The sequence below is a fragment of the Centroberyx gerrardi genome, chromosome 15 (genome assembly GCF_048128805.1).
Source record: "Centroberyx gerrardi isolate f3 chromosome 15, fCenGer3.hap1.cur.20231027, whole genome shotgun sequence".
Lineage (NCBI taxonomy): Eukaryota > Metazoa > Chordata > Actinopteri > Beryciformes > Berycidae > Centroberyx > Centroberyx gerrardi.
In genome coordinates, this window is record NC_136011.1 from 21665642 (window position 1) to 21683713 (window position 18072).

The following is an 18072-nucleotide window of genomic DNA, read 5'->3' on the forward strand; positions in this document are numbered from 1 at the left end:
TTAAACTGTTTAGGAATGGAATTCACTGTGTGCTTTTAGTGGTGGCACTACAAATGTGATGAAATTAAGATTTGCGCTTCTAGTCTACTCAATATAAACACATGGAAGACTATTACACTGCACCTATTCCATATATTATAATCTATCCACATAATCCATTTTTCACCCACTTTCAAACACAACAGGTACTGAAACTGATACGGGGAAGTCTTTGCTTACATGCATGCACACACACACACACACACACACACACACACTCTCCTACCGTGGTTAACATCAGTGTGCGGTGTATCGGTAGTGAAGACAACAGCGAGGCCATAGCAACCGCTCTCTACGGCCTCCTCATCGCACACCTCTCTCTCTCTCTCTCTGTTTCGGTCTCTAAGTCTATCGCTCTCCCTTTCTCTTGTTTTTGCTTTCTTTTGTATCTGTCTTTCTCCCTTCTTGACTCTTTTTGTTCCTCTCTTTGTGCCCCTATATGCCTTTGCCTGGCTTCTAACCTGCATCAGTCATGCACAATCGCCACCACCACCCCCTCTCTCTCTACACACACACACACACACACACACATAAACTAACATGTGACAGCATTCATTATCTTCTAAGGCCCTGGCTCACCACCCATACACACACACACATTCTTGTACTTCTATCCTTATGAGGACATATTCCATTCCATTGACTACATTCATTCCCTAACCTTAACCTTAACCCTCAAGGCTATTTGTCTAATCTTAACCCAAACCTAATCCTAATTTTAACCTTAACGCTAAACCCAAGTCTTAACCCTAAAGTAAACCACTGAAGAAACGAGAAACCAGCCAAAATGACCTCACTCCGCAAAAATGCTGTCACTCCAAAGGTCTGCAACTCAAACTGGTTCTCACAAGGATAGGAGTACATGAACAGGCACACACAAACACGCACACAGTCGTCCAAAATTGCTTTCTGAGATGATCGAGTGAGTGAGCTTGAGTACGTGTTAGTGTGAAAGAGAGAATGATGGATATGCAGAGGGAGAGGCAGGGAAAGACAGAGAGAAAAACCTGGCCAGTAACTCTGAGGAGCGCACATCTGATGGGACCCTCCGTTCTGTCTCCTGGGGAGAAGCTGATGCTGGCTGGACTAGCTTTATGCATGTCTGTCTGTGGGAGCCAGGAGAGACTCTACCTTGTCAACGCTGGGGACACACTGACCGAGGCTGAACCAGCTCCTCGCAGAATGGAGAAATAATCAAAAAGTCCACAAAACCAGCTAGCCAACTGCCCCATTTTATAAGCCATGCCATCTGAATCCCAGAGTAAAATGCAATTGCTATTATTTTCAAAACAACTTGCATCCCCTCCCTCCCCATCAGAGGGGAAAATATTTCACACAAGGTTTTCTGGTGTCGTGCAGAATCCCTGGCTAACCTTCATGCTTCATTATATTCAAACTGAGCAATAGGCATTAGTGCTTCATCATCATTATCTCATCATTTTTGTCCGATGACCCCAAACGAATGGTCTTAGTTTTATTGTTTTGTAGAAGTCATGGATCAGAGCAGAAACCTGCACCGGCCAGTACTTAAAAGTTTGGTACTCAGCATCGCTATCAGAAGTAGGGATGCACCGATGCCACTTTTTCAATGCCGATACCGATTACGAGTATGAAAGTTTAAGTATCGGCCGATACTGAGTACCGATCCAATCCATTACTTTCACTGAACAGTACAGGCTTACTTCCTTAGTTTGGGGTCAATGGACAAAATTATTGAGATAAAATCCTTGTTTTTCCCACTGTTTGAGAAATACAGGCTTCTATGTGCCACAAATGCATAAAATCAAGACAGTTTGCTTTTATTTCTTACATGTTACTCATGGCTTTCGGTATCACATTTAGTCTTGGGTAAAATCTCCGATACCGATATTCCATTTTAGCCTGGTATCGGCACCGATACCAGTATCGGTATCGGTGCATTCCTAATCAGAAGTGCTAAGGTGGCATCACAGTACTGCTGGTTTTCTATCCTACCAGGTAGTTAACTGCACTCACCTGACTTCCCAGGTCTAAATCAGTCCCTATTAGATGGCTAGAATGAAAACCTGCAGTACTTGGGGTTGGGAACCAAAAGTAATAACACGCACATCTAAATGCAATAGCAACCACCTGTGGTTTCTTGCCAAATACTGCTGCAAGTTCTGCTTTTTATCTTGTGTTATCTCAACTAGACTAGGCTCTGTGGCTAAGCAAATGCAACATGAGATTAAAAGTAAATTAGAATTATCATAACTATTCAGCCATCTCACAGTGACACGTCATAAAGTACATTTGAAAGCATATCAGTATGAGGGCTGTGTGTGAGCATGCCTCTGTTGCAAATTCAAACTAACAACCACGCAGGAGAGTTTAAGAAAACAGACAATTTTGGTCATTTATTTGAGAGCAATATCTATTTCTTACTAAATTAAGATCATTTGATGAGCACTGGCATGGCATCAGTCTTTTATCTTTGCAGAGTAGCCTTTATTAGCCAAACAATACTGATGTTGGTGAAACTATTTTTGAAGAAAAGAAAAAAAGGTTACCTGATGTTCACTGCTCAGTATTTAAAAAAGCACAGATGATTGCATCCTCTAAAATAGCGCTATTTTTGAAGAGAGAGTTCAAGATCGCTAACAATATTCAATAGTGAGCTCTACTTTCATGCCAACAATCATTTTGTCAGAGTAGGTGTCACATTCCTTCAAAAGGTGGATGACTCATATTAGAAAGAAACTCTTCCATTTATTTTTCCATGGTTTAATGAGCAGAACTGTAGCATCAGGACTCACTGATGGGCTAATGTTGCAGTGTGATAACAGTGTTTCCCATACATTCATTTAGCAGCAGTGACACCCCACTGGAGGAAAAAACCCAGAAAAAATGCAGGGCAGTACAATCTTCCTATAAATATTCAATCAATACAACACTAAAGATGTGTTGTAATTAATACTAAGAACAGGTCTGGGAGTAAACCCTTGCACCTTTATTCAAGCACACAAATAACTCTTGCCCTTTCCCCCAAGTGTGATGGGTTGGCCTTGATGTGTCAGAGCCTCGCCTCGGTCCTGGCATTGTGATAAGTTAGCAGTGATGAACAGCTATTCCAAGGAAACATACTTCAACCCTGATGATGGCCAGCACTAAGAGCTGATCTCACACACACACACACACACACACACACACACACACACACACACACACACACCTCTTCCCTTATCTCTTGATCATTCCATGAGAGTAGGGATAATGATCAGTATTGTCTATTGAGACTGCCACTCCTACGGAAAGACACAAAGTAACACACATGCACTTGCATACACAGTGCAACGCTACTGCAAAACACAAATTTAATGCAACCGGTGAGTAAAGAGTGACAGCTGACACGGATAACATCTAACAGCTAAGCCGTGATGGGTGTATGTACATTGTGTGGCAAGTTAATCCCCCTCAGCAAATAATGGCACTATTTTCCATGTGCCAATATTGCTCCACTATTCCCATCAAGCAAGATGTTAAGATATTTACTTTGGAGCTTGTGGAACAAGTCCCATTGGTTCCATGTGCACAGACGCACACCGGATCAGATGTCGTTATCGCCGTGTAGCCTCGGCTTATCGCGGTACAGGCCTACCATGCACCAGTGGAGTTTGAAGAACATGAGATGTTTCTGTGACCAACGGATGAAGCCAGCGTAGAACAAGCACTTGCTAAATGCGTGTTTCGCTGCTCCTGCACCCTCGCTCTAAACCCCAGATGAAATGTTTGGAAAATTCTGTCATAGCTCTAGATGGATGCAGCTAAGAGGGATTTGTGTAATGGCAACTTTTGTGTGAAGTAGGATAGATGCAATGTGAGGGACAATGACTGTTTATAGAGGCAGGGTGGGCAGACTTGAAACAGGATGTTGGGGTGGGACATAACGTGAAAGACAGAAAGAAAGGCAGTGAAGCCCACCGCATGCTCGGTGTAGCTGGTGAAGCAAATCCGCTGTGAAATACTTTGCACATAATCTTGAGTCGAAACACTCCAGATTCTTAGCCACAGGAACCGCAACCATGGTGTCTTAGGGAAAAGAAACAAGGTTTTCACCGCTGTACCATGTTGCCACTTGTGTCACTTTGAAAGTCGTGCAGTTGCAGGTTTTATATGATAGAAGTGGTGGAGGAGGGAAATGTTTAAAAAAAGTCTGTGATGGTATTATTGGTCGCAACGTTTATGCACGCCAGGATGTAACCACTAAAAACATATCATTTTACAGCAAGTAAAAGTAATGGGATTTTGACACAAAAACAAGAAAATATCTCTATTTTTCTACATTTTCTGGCATTTATTGTCAAATAGATGCACGTTATTATATGGAGAATTAGCCAACAGGGTGATAAAGTCATTTCACTGTGACTTTAACAACCCCTATAGCAGCTCTCTCCTCTGATTAACCAAGACAACTCACCCTAGTTTAAGCGTCCTGAACCTTGCTCATGGTGCTATTATAATGGCCTATTCAAGCCTTGCTCATATGCCAATCAGTTTAAGGCAAGATTTGATTTGGTTACATCACATATGCAGAGCTGTGTTGTGTTTTTTGAGTATGTTTGTGAGTGTGTCTGTTTCCATCCACCAACATATCATAGTAGTTGCTGAAGATGAAGGCATGATAAAAACTGGAATGTTTAGTGGTGCTGCAGGACAAAAGTGTTTCTTTTGTCCTGCAGCAAGACTTTGACCTAGACAAACATCGTTAGGCACACAGGATGTTGCAGTCCTCTGGTATGGAAGTACGGAATATGTGGATAACTCTATAGCCATAATGTAATCATATTCAATTGAAATTATTGGTAATTATATAAGATTACAATATCTAATTGAAAAAATGTAAGTGTACTATACTAATCAACAAGTGTTCAGGCTAATTGGGGAGACAACGATTGTGTAAACTAATATTTCTTCCCAAATAATAAAATAATGCAAGTTCTGGGACCTCTGAAAGACTGATGACATCATATTCCCCTGATATTTTGCCAGCTCATGATTAAAATCCACCCGCTGTCAAGTGGAAGGTATGCTGCGGCCGACAGAAGCCATCACAAAACCCCTATCGCCCACTTTGGCACATAAGTGTGTCGGACCAGCAGGCACTGAAAGGGGCTTTTATTGTGAGTAGGCTTTTATTATGAAAAGGTGTTTTGATTGTAACCTTGGAAACAGGTACAAACACACACCTGTGTTGGTGATGTGCCAGTTGACAGGAGTAAACACTTAAACAAAATGATGTAGCTGCACACTCGGCTCCACTGAACAAATATAATAGGATATTACAAACCATTGTTGGAGCAGCAAAGCTCCCTTCATCAGGGTTTATCAAATGATTTTAACTTGGCCAAGAGCCTGTGGGCTGCTGCCAGCGGCTGAGGTGATATGTACATATATTACATATATCTATTTGACAAAGCATTGCAGAGAACAGGAAACAGTAGACTGTGTGTATGTGTGGGTATGGGTGCGTGCGTGTGTGTGTGTGTGTGTGTGTGTGCGCATCTGTGTGTGTGTGGCTGGTCAAACATCCTCCTCTTGGGAAAATAGCAGCCTTGTCAATCCAAAGAGCCCTTAGTGTACATGGAGATAATGACAACAAAAGGTGAACCAATATTTACACAGATGATTTCATGTGGTGTGCGCGCCTGTGTATTCGTGCTTGTGTGTGTGTGTGTGTGTGTGTATCTTTGCATGTCTGTGAATACCTTTTAGACCCCAACTGGGCTTTCAGTGTGGTTTCTGGGTCATAGTTTATAATGAATAGTCAAAAGCCTGCCTCAATAAAATGATCAGATATGCAAAGTGAGTGCAAAGTGACATACTGTAGATAAAACTGTCGCATTTCCAGGCAGTCTGGTAGCTGGAGAAATCATATAGACAACTTAACAGGACGTTATTAGGAGCACTGGTGGAAAAGGGGTTAAACGAGGGAGAGAAGGCAGAGTTGGCAGATATGCACTGTAGATCATAAGAATAAAATAAAGCCTGGCAGTATCAAAATAACTGGAACATTAAGACAATAGCCCATTTCAAAATTTTGTTCACCATATCTGGCTGAAACATTCAAAACACCCACTCAGTGATACAAGTGAAACATTTTCAACATGACTTACTTTTCCTTCTGTTCTCGCTATTCAAACCAAACCAGCCACACATACTCATCTTCACCTGTTTAACACTGCCTCTGACGAAAGGCTTCTGATTGGCCAGCAAGCTCAACCTGTGCTGTACGTGCACAGAACAGGGCATGAATCAGTTTGTTAGCATCTAAAAAGAAAAAAATACCTGATTTTAAGAAATTGCAGGCTACTGCAGTGAAAATGTTGTCCAAGTTAAACTAAAAAAATTCTGTTTTGATCTGACTGATCGCCCTGGCAAAACACAACACAGCTCATCTAACATTAGAACATTAAACACAGGCCTAGGCTGACAGCTTTCTACTTATCACTCTCTTTACTGGCTTATGATCAGAGGAGGTCTTTAGGATGCTTTCCACTGCTCTTCACCTCTACTCTCTTTAACTGAACGCACAAAACACACAGACGTATTATTATGTGAATTAGATCCCTGATTCAGAACCTTAAATGGATTTGTGGCTCTGTGAAATCTTCAGTGGTTAATCTCAGACGCAAACCTCTGACTGTAAGTGAACAAAAAGTCACATTTTCCAGAGATTCTGAAAAACAACAATTTTTTTGATTGACAACCATGCATTTTTGGGCTTTGAATGGGATTCCTGAGCCTTGGGGGCATGAAATGTACACCGTGCATTTGACTACAGTATGCTACTATCCATTGTACATGACACCCCAGTGAATATGGTGACCAGGTCCAAGTAATCTTGGCTGTCAGGTGTGAAGGATACGATGTATGTGGTTGGAACGCAGCACAATTTGTGTGTGTGTGTGTGTGTGTGTGTGTGTGTGTGTGTGTGAAATTGAGTGAGAGAAACAGTTTATATGAGTGGGAGAGAGATAGAAAAGAAGAGAAAAGCAAGAACTAGAGACAAAAAGTCTCTAGTTCTTGCTCTCAGAGAGAGTCAGCTTGGTAAGAGTATTACTGGCATGCTGTGATCTCTCTCTCTCTCTCTCTGTCTCTCTCACTCTCACACACACAAACACACGCGCGCACACACACACACACACACACTTCCACTAGACCCTTCTCCCCTGTGTGTCCCCTACTTTATTGCCCTCTCAATCTTCCCAGTGTCTCAATAAAGAAACTCAATAAAGAACTCTCCATTTAGGAAAAAAAAAAAGGGTATTTCACTGTCTGTAAGTTACTTACTTGTAAAGTGTAATGACGTATCTAACAACCAGTGGAATCAAACTCCTTGTGATGTGTGTGTATGTGGCTGTGTGTGTGTGTGTGTGTGTGATCTCCACATACACACACCGACAGTGTATTCAACCACCACTGGTGCAGTACCTCCTCTGCAAGGAGGAGGAATCCTCACTCTACACTTGGCACACATCCACAAACAAACACATGAGAATGCAAGTGTATATGATTCCTTAAACATACAGGACTGAGTAGGTTTCTGCCCTGAAACAAGTGTTGGCCGCGTCCAGGGGAACAGAGAGAAAAACAAGAGAAAGAAAGAGACAAAGGGAGAGAGAGAAACTGGAGACAGAGAGAGACACTGCGTTGCTTTGAGCTAGGAGAGAAGTGAGAGCCAGTTCCTTGCGAGTTCCATACCTTAACAAAACTGTTGCTGCTGTCAGAACAAGGACATACAAACAAGGCCTATCGCATGACTCACACACACTGACGCGACAGGAACGGACCTGGAAGAGCGCACGCACACACACACACACACACACACACACACACACACTGACATACACGCACACACACACCTGAGATTCTCTCTAATGTAATGTAATCCAATGTAGCGCTGGCAGACAGCCTTCCCTCCTTACGAAACAAACTAGCCAGTTTCCACGGAGGGCTGAGAATGGGAGGCAAGAGCACAACAAAGCGAAACAGAACGGAGCGAAGCAGAGACAAACGGGACCGAACAGGACTGAAAACAACAGAACAGAAAAAGACAGAACAGAGCAAAGCAGATTAGCAACGCTGACTTGTAGCTACTGCGCTTCTAGTGAGGAATCTACACCCTCAAAAAAAAGGAACAAACGTACTCAGCGACCCTGTCCCGTTACAGATGAAAGTTTTATTCAGGCTGGCTCCCACGCCATGCCATATGCTTAGGACAGGGGGAAGAACGATGTGCAGATAGAGAGAAAAGAGGACAAGAAGAACAGGGCAGGGGGAAAAGTCTTGGAAAAACACATTGAGCCTCAGGACACACACACCCACACTTAGTACCCGGCCTGTGCTAGTGGCCTGGTAAGAAAGAGGAGGGTCTGCATGCTGCGGGAGAGTATCTCCATACATGTGTTGCATTACTCTATTTCTGCTATGGAACATATCTACCCCTCTCTGTCTCATTTTCTCCATATCTACCTCTTTCTCTCTCTCTCTTTATATATATATATATATATATATATATATATATATATATATATATATATATATATATATATATATATATATATATATATATATATATATATGTCTTTCCCTCTCTCTTTCGCGCTGTCTCCCTCTCATCAAATATTCACAGTTGGTCCCATTAAACATTCACCGCCGCAGCACTGCTACGTTTATCAGCCCTCCGCCAATCAGCCTCCAGCCAATGCACTAGAAGCCCTCCAAAGCCCCGAAAATGAAAACACACACATACACACACATACACACACACACACACACACACACACAAATACACACGTCTGCCTACATGGCCTGGCGATGCGGCAGCCATTCAGGGAGGGAAGGGAAGGAAACTGGAGAGATGGATAGAGCGTAGAGAAAGAGGGAGGAAGAGCTTGAGAAAGAAGGAGAGAAAAAAGGGAGGGGGAAAGGTGGGTGAGGGACAAGTGAGACAGATGAAAGAAGAAGAGATGAAGGGAAGGAGCAAGGCACAGAGAGGCAAAGAAAGAGGGAGCGGAGTCTGAGGTCCACTCCTCAGCCCTTGTCCATGTTCAGCTAGAGCAGAGCAGCCTTGTGCCTCAATTATTCAGCAGTGGGGCGAGTGCCATCAGCCTCTCTCTCTCTCTCTCTTTTTCTCCCCCTCTCTCTCTCTCCCTCCTTCCCTCCCTGGCATCACAAGGCCTTAGCTAATAACAGTGTAAAAATACACTCACTTCACAATTCAACACAAAACACGGCACATAACTGGAGCTAAAAATAACATGAAATACTGTAGACGCAGATGCCGTCAACCTCTAAAATGCTTATCGTTAGATATCTGTGATGATTTAAAGTGCGGTTAATAGTGAACCTGGTTGGTCTCTGCATCCTTATTTCTGCCTAAAATAAATGAATGTAGCCTTCCAACTCATGTGACAAAAACCAGACAAGCAAACAAACATGATTTTGGCTTTATCACTCATCAAAAAGAAAATGATTTAAGAAAAATCACTACTTTCGATGCAAATAAAAACAGTTTTCTTTTCTCGCCAATATGTTTCAGCTATATCCCTCAGTAGTTTAATTTCACCCTGATTCCAAAATCCCTTTAAAGTTTTATAGACCAATAATTTGCTCCTTCTTTGGCACCTGTCAAGAACAGAGGCGAGCTAAATCAAGGGGTAATTACCATTGACCGATAACCCTAGCTGATCTATCCTTAACCTTTCTCCTGGTAATGGCACAGCGCTGAAATGGATCAAAGTGGATCAAAGTGAGGGGAGAGGTCTGGACTTAAGTCTTAGACGTTGACTCACAGCTTCAGTGTCAAACAGCTAATGGGGGTTTGCGGTGTAGGAGTGCATCCTCAACTGAAACCAACGACCAAGCGAGCAGCTGAAGCGCTTGCTTCTGGCTGTGCAGGGTCGCTTTTTTTCAAACAGGAAGACCAGAAAGTCTCAAGACAGCAAAGAAGTGATACATTTGTTACAGTAAATGTGGGGAAATGGTACATGTATGCTGGTAAATCTGGTGAATGTGTATACATTTGTGAGATAATGTGAATGGACAACGGTAGTTACAGTAGCGCAAGGCTTTCTCACACTGCTGTCCACATATCTGTAACACAACGATTATGCTTTGTGTGACTGGAGTTATGTTACACGAGATTCTTTAAAATCACAATTAAAGAATTGGATAGGCAAACATATTTTGCACATTCACATCTTTTTGCGCATGGATGTAAATGAGTTGTGTAGACTTGTGCATCCATTATTTGGTAAAATCAATTAGGCATCAATTTCTTGGCCAAACTACACCTACATTGAATATACAGTATAGGCTATCAATGTCTTATCTGCCTACCATAAGTAAAGAGGCACACACCCCAATCTGCACCAGCTTGGGGAAAAAAATAGGCCTCAGATGCGCTCCTTCCTCACACCATGATGCGGGTCTGGCATGAAAACATACCTACTGCGACCAGCGTTTTCCCATGCACATTAACCGGGAAATGTACGCATTTACAAAATGTATCTTTGGAAATGTGCACATTCACCACCTCCCTGGGATACATTTACCCACATTTATCATAACGCACACATTGCTAAATCAACATAACTAGATGTTGACTGTTGCTGATGACAGTGAGCCTCATCATTAGCAAGCTGCACAGATGCTGAGTGGGCAAAAGCAAATTTTGACTGCCTTGCTATATGTGTACATATGCAGGGGGAGGGGTTGTTTTTTTTTTTTTTTACACAATGGATGGTAAAGGGATAAGATAACGAATCTCTTGTCACAAATGAAATGTGACAAGACCTTCCACACATGTTTTTATTATATTTTTCAATTTTAGCCACTGACCCCATGAACCTCCATACAAAAGAGACTCAAAGCCTCCATGAGAGATGTAAGTCATGGCTGGTCACAAAGCCATGGAGATAAGACTCCTCTTGCTCCCCTCTTTCACCAGAACATACCCCGAATATATGAGAGCCCTCGACCTCTGAAGTATATAAGTCACAACAAAACCTCATGAGCACAGTTCCTTATGTGACTTCTGCTTCCCAGGCTCCAAGTACTATTGCGTATAGCTTACAATAATTGTCAACTTCTGTAAACTGATACTAGTGTGTCATAGGTGCCCGTCTCTTCAAATACTCAGTATTAGCATAGTCAGTGGCCCTCGACTGCAGGAATATTTACATATCTGGATAGTCAGTATTCACTGTGTATGCTGAGCGGTTTGAGCGAGACATCTGCCAAACACTTCTTGATCAACAGTTTCACACCGTGGGTGCATTATAACATGATTTTTAAAAATGCCTAGAGTGCAGCAGCAATATACAGTAGATGTGCTCTGTCATAGCACAATATGAATATTGTCCTGTAAATATGAACTGAACTTCTGATGCATTGTTCAAGCCTACCGTTAAACTTTCAAGTTTAAACTGCTTTAAACTTCGCCTATCATAGTGCAATATCAAACTTAAAACTTAAGTTTCAACCTTGGTATGTGTGTGTGTGTGTGTGTGTGTGTGTGTGTGTGTGTGTGCATGTGTGTGCGTGCATGTGTGTGCATGCACATGTGCTTATGTATCTTTTATTGCTTTTTTCTCCCTTTGTTTGCTGATATGATATTTATGCTGTTGTTCCACATACTTTAAGGTCACTGGAGTCATACTGTCCACGTTCCACTAATATGATTTCTTATTTTTTATCCAAGATTTGCAAATTGAAATTAAAGTGAGCCTTCAGAATTTTTACGGTAAAAAACTATTAAGGTGTTATAAGCAGTTCATTAATACAAAAAATTATCCAAGGATGGAAAATATGGCTCTTAGCCTATAACATTCAATTAATAAAAGATAACTCAATAAGGTCTTCTTAATGTGTGTGTGCATGCACATGTGTGAATGTCAGTGTGTGAGTGAGCGACCACGTGTGCGTGTGTGTGTGTGTCCGCTTGAGCGTCAGTGTGCATGCATGTGACGCCACACGGCCCAGCCATAATCGCTGACCTCGCCGCCAGCCAATGTGCCCTCCCTGAGCCAGGGAGAATAGGGCTTAATCCCACCCACGCACACACTCATGCACACACTCACGCACGCACACACACACACACACACACACACAGCCATCATAACTACAAGTAATACTCCAAAGTTCCCGGGACATGGAGCCACCAAAGCCGCTCTATGCCTACTGTTTGCAAACACTAACGGAGGAGGAACACACTACATGGCCCTTGCAGTAAATGAAACCATGTTTTTTGTTCCAGTGGTGTCATCTGGGTAACTTGCCGTGGGTAGATGAGGGTTAACACACGGGTGTCCATGTGTCTGGCTCTTTCCCCCCAGCAAGCTGCCTTGCTGTCTAGCGCTGTCGGCATGGAGAGTGGGGGCCGAGGCAGGGAGAACTCGCTTCTTGTGTTTGTGAAAAACACATTGGCAGGGCCAGAGCATTTCAGCTTTGATTAAGGGCACTGCAAACTGAAGGAGAGTCTGTGTGTGTGTGTGTGTGTGTGTGTGTGTGTGTGTGTGTGTGTGTGTGTGTGTGTGTGTGTGTGTGTATTACAATAACGTATATAAATAGGTCTTCTATATAAATAAGCGTGAGAATTACAAGTGAAAGAGAGAGATGTATGTAACTGTTTCTGCTTGAAGAAGTGAGAAAGACCATAGGAGAGAGCGTGTGTGTGTGTGTGTGTGTGTATGTGTGTGTGTATATGTCATATAATTGTGACTAGGACCCAGAGACACACAGAGAGAAAGCGGTCTGCCTGCCAGACAGCCTATGGGATGAAGAGTTTCACCCCCGCTGTTGCCGGGTTACTAGCTCCGGACCACTGCCAGCACAGCCCACCACACAACACACACACACACACACACACACACACGCACACACAGATCTAATCACCTAGTAGAAAGGGTTTTTTAAAGATCTTTCCTCAAATCAGTCCTTTGTTTACGGAGGATGCAGGGAGACACAGAAGGAGGGAGAACAACAGAAAGAGGAGGGGGAACGACAGGGGGTCGGAGGGTGAGAGACACAGAGAGAGACAGAGCGAGAGAGAGAGAGACAGACAGAAAGAGAGAGAGAGAGACAGACAGAGAGAGAGCAATTCAGCTGGCATCCCCCTGGGAAAGGAACAGCCCAATCAGTCCAGAACTGGCCCTGATCTGCAGTTCACATCATCACTCAACCTCTGCTGGCCTGGTCTGACACTCACACACACAAACACAGGCAAGCACACACAAACACACACACACACACACACACACACACACGCATATAAAGTGTTTGCATGTTCAACATGCCCACACACAACATGTTTGCATGTTCAACACGCCCACACACTAAGACAAGAAGAGATACACCAATGCACATAGATGCTCAAACACACACAAGGAATACAAATGCATGTACAAAAACGTGGCACACACACGCACACCAACACACACACACACACACACACAAGACATGAGAGAAATAAAAGCCAGACAAAAGGTTCAGCTATATGGCAGGTGAGGTACGTCAAGCCGTACATACGGTTATGCTATGATGCACATATGGGTTTTAGACTAATGACAATGACAACAAAGCTGCTTTGACTAGAGCACAGGTGGTGATGCTGCAACAAGTGTGACACACACACACACACACACACACACACACACACACACACACAGGCTGACAATCGTTGGCGATCTAATGTTTCTGAATTGATCATACTGCCTTAAATCCCATGCTGCTGCAAGAGTTGAGGATATTTCAGTGTAAAGTTCAAGTTGCTGCACACACACACACACACACACACACACACACACCATCACTTCAGTGAGAACCACAGTAAGTTGGCCAGCATAGGAGACCTTTAAGTCTCCCAACCTAAACTGCAGCAGCCCGTCTCTGCCAACTAGCATCCAGCTTTTTAGGAAACTCTGCTGGCATGGGAAGGACAGGACAGAGAGCCCGGCTCGCTCTGCTGTTAAGGAAATAAACGAACACTAGCCTACAACTGACTTCAGCCATGGCATTGTGCAGCAGCAGCAGCAGCGGACAGCAGGCTGCTCTTATCAGCTTTCAGGTTATATGAATTCAAGTGTTGCTCCTTGACTGTAATGCTGAGCTATACAATGAATATTCACTGCACTTACCTCTGGCTGAGAGCTTTTTTGTGTTAATAATTTTAGCAGCATACTCCTGGCCGGTGGACTTCTTGACGCATCGCCGAACAACCGAGAAGGCACCCCTGGAGGGGAGGAAATTGATAACCCAAATGACAGTTCAGTGAAACCACTTCAAACAACCAAAAAAAAAAACCCACAACAGCATACTTGACAAACTCTCCATCAAAGCTGCTAGTGTGTCACAGGCAAAGAAGTGCATGACAGCGGCTTGAACTCGACACACAAGGGGACATGCAGGCATTGCATAGGCTACTCACATCTCACACCTAACATAGGGAAAGGAAGTCACATGCATAATTAATACTGTCTGATATTCTGTGTATGAGATGTTGAGAACAAGCTTTGGCTACTAGTGCGTGACAGGGGAGGGAGAGGGCTTGTTGCATTGTGAAAGGACCGAGTCATTAGCTTACAGGAAGAAACGTGAGTAGGCTACAGGAGAATGCAGCCACTGAAATTTAGACCAAGAATTAACATTTAACCCTAAACACGCCACAAATTTAACTGTACATTCGAGGCAGGCTGCATTTTTTTTTTTTTTTTTTTTTGGCCAGACACCTCCTTTCAACTCATGCTGTAGGCTATAGTAGGTGGAGTAGCTCTATCAGCAACACACACAGAGATTAAAATGGTTACAAAGTAGCTTCCTAGCCAGCATATACATTGTAACCGACGTGTCCTTTCATGTTTCAAATGCAGCAAAAATAAAGCGTGTAGTCAGATCACATTTTTTTGGTGTGCATGACACAGCCACAGCCAAAATTTTGCAACCCCAGTCTGTTTGCAGCAAAGCCATGGTCTTCATTTCTGCTTGACATATAGGTACAGCCTGCAGTCTACTGAGAAATGCACTCAAATTTGAAGTTGAATGGTTGAACAGGAGCTTATAAGGATGTCGCTGGGCAAAGGGGTCTGTGCAAATGACTTTTCGACGCGTGCTACCTGGAAATAAATTAACAAATATAGTCCTTATATGAGCGGATGTCGTTTCACATATCTTGGGGCACAAAGAGCCATGATGGTGCGATACACGCTCGCATGCATACTCCAGATGAATTACAAGCCTGCACAGTGCTAACATGAACCTGGCTACAGCTTATTGTTGCCTTGGAGGGAGCCTTTTACCCTTCCCTGTTTTTGACAGCCCCTATCCTGCCTTGTCAACACTGAAGTAGACACGCACAATGGCAGCAGCAGCAGCAGCAGAAAAAAAAAAACGAGAGAAAACGTGCACACAGACTGAATGCAACAAGAGCAATATTGGTGGCGGTCGCTTACTTTCCGAGCTCCTCGTACAGCTGATATTCGTCTGTAAATCTGGTGGAGGTTACAATTGTAGCCATGTTGAGTAACTGGGGAAGGGGGAATCGCCTCTCGCTTCAGTGGCCGCCTCGCTCAGGTTTCGGGAGGAGATCTCGTAAAGGCGAAAGGGAAAAGAGAGATAGGCTGCTGGAGCAGAGGCAGAGGGAGTGGGAGGGGAGAAGAGGAGGAGGAGGAGGAGGAGGGGGAGGAGGGAGAGGGGGAGCGCGGGGGGGGCCTAGCAGTAGTAGCAAAGATCGTCTATGGAGAAGATGAGCGACTCACTAGTCAAAAAAGAAAGAAGAACGTGGTCCACATGCCAGTCTGGCAAAAGTGGGCGTTCATGTGAGCGTTTGTGCTTTCTGACCGGTGGAGGGCGGTAAATATGCCTTGAAGCATGTAAACCACCGAAATCCCTAAAAGAAGAAAAGAAGAAGAAGCATCTGTGCTAGGTATCCCATGTATTTCAATGAGACCTATGCGTTGACGGATGACGTGAATTGACGGAGTGCAAAATATCGCAACCCAGCCAATCAGAACAGCTGAAACTAGCGCAACTTTTGATGGAGCGTAGGTAAACGTCATCCGCTAATAGACTTCATCAGCCAATGAAATTGACTGTTTCAAAAGGTTTCCAGACAGCCCACAACAACGAAACCTAGGTGGAGCCAACTATCTACTATAAAACCTCCTTGGTTTCAACGCTAACTTGTCTGTGATTGTGACAGACGCCAGTTGTCCCACGTGAACACCGCCTAACGCTCAGAGAGCATTAACACTGTGAGTCACTTGGTTAATGGATCGCTCTGTTCTGACCAATTGCGGCCACAGGCACATCATGTATTTTTGCTTCTCTGGTATTGCCTGTCATAATCTTACGTCATTGTAATGATTTAACATTGCTAGCTGGCATGCTCTAATTAGGTAGCATTAATTAAAAAAAAAAAAAAAAACAATAAAAGTAGGCTACTTTGAAGCTTACTATTGATGCAACTGTTCTCCAAGCATTGGTTTTGAGACAATTATTTCTTTAGTTTTTCAAATAAAAGATGTAGAGATCTAGGAAAGTTTGAATGCATGTAATCAATTTCTCGCCCAATTGGCACTTGCCAGACAGACCTAACAATGCATACTGTCGACCAATCAGATCATTCATTAGAATCTGGATTTATTTGAGACAGTTTTCACCAGAAAATACATTGGATATCTAAAACAGTTTGATTCTGTTAACAACCAGAGGGATAGCTTCTCAATGGGTGTTAGTAAATTTTGCACACTAATTTAGGCCTATAATATTTTTGGTAACTCTACATTAACATGCCATTTGTTATACAGTACCGTGACTGGGAAATGCAATTCTCATCGCAGTGGACGTTTAACACTAACACACTGGTCTGCAATGTTTTCTGTACCCGGAAATAATGGCAGAGTGAGAGCTCTTTCTACTCTCTCCTCTCTGGTAGTAGTGGTGGAGGTAAGAGGGGATGCAAGCCACGCGAGATCTTCTCTCATGTATACCCAGAGCTACAGATCCGGGTGCAGTTTCATCATCCTTTCCCTCACTCTTAAGAGCTATGTGCTCAAATGTAAAGCTGACATCAGTGCAGCTCATATGTGCGGCATCACACTAAGACCAAGTCATGTAGTGAGATGTGATGCCGCAATATTTTAATATTGGCACAAAGAGATCAGCTGCATGGCCACTGTATTATGTCCGTGATTCCCAAAGTGGGGTCCCTCAGAGGCTACCAGGGGGGGCAGATTCATTTAATTATTATTTCAATACCTAGAAATGAGCGCAATGAGAGAATAATGATGACTGTTGGGATCACTGACCTATAAACAGATCATTTTATATAATTCTGTATTAAAATCATATAATCTAACTATAAAAATCTTCACATATGGGGTTCTTTGGGACAAAATCTTTTCTAATGGGCATCTGTTGTGCATTCTATATATTTAGGGGTGATATGAAAAAGGTTTGCAAACCCCTGTATTATGTTATAAATAGACTCTTCAGCCTATTCCCTTTTGAAGTCAGTTTCTTAACAGCATGCTCATTCTGTTGGTTGGTGTAGCCCAGTGGTTCTCAATGTGGGGCCCGGGGACCACCAGGGGTCCTTGAGGGGGTTCCAGGGGGTCCCCTGTAAATTGGTGAATTGTTAAAATTCACTGTTATTTCATTTACAAGAAGTTAACACGAATGACTATTTTGATCATAGTTTCACTGTTATCTCTCTACCTACAATACAGATAGTCATGGAATTCTGGACAAAATCGTATCTAATGATATTCTCAGATTTGAGTTCAAGAGACAAAATCTCATCAAATGGGGGTCCGTGGCCCTAATGGGGTCCTTGATATGAAAAAGGTTGAGAATCAGTGGTGTAGCTTATTGATCTATAGGCTTCTGTATTTGCTGTTGGCATCGATGAAGACATTTTGTACCAAAATCGAAAGATTGGAGATTTATTCATTGAGATGTGGCATTTGGCTGTGGTTATTTTGCTTCACCAGACACTTGTGGGGACAATTTTTTAGC

General features: G+C 43.1%; 1 protein-coding gene across 10 annotated transcripts in view; it reads right to left on the reverse strand.

Moving 5' to 3' along the window:
* The window catches only part of LOC139912306 (calcium/calmodulin-dependent protein kinase type II subunit gamma-like), a 64850-nt gene extending 49204 nt beyond the window's left edge, over positions 1 to 15646 (reverse strand). For all 10 annotated transcript variants that reach the window (XM_071900068.2, XM_071900066.2, XM_078288789.1 and 7 more), the window contains exons 1-2: positions 15507 to 15646; positions 14196 to 14290 (exon numbers count right to left, since the gene is read on the reverse strand). In XM_071900068.2, the coding sequence (XP_071756169.1) occupies positions 14196 to 14290; positions 15507 to 15571 (160 nt within the window). In that variant the 5' untranslated portion in view covers positions 15572 to 15646. The remainder of the gene's footprint in view (positions 1 to 14195; positions 14291 to 15506) is intronic.
* Positions 15647 to 18072: the final 2426 nt, after the last annotated feature.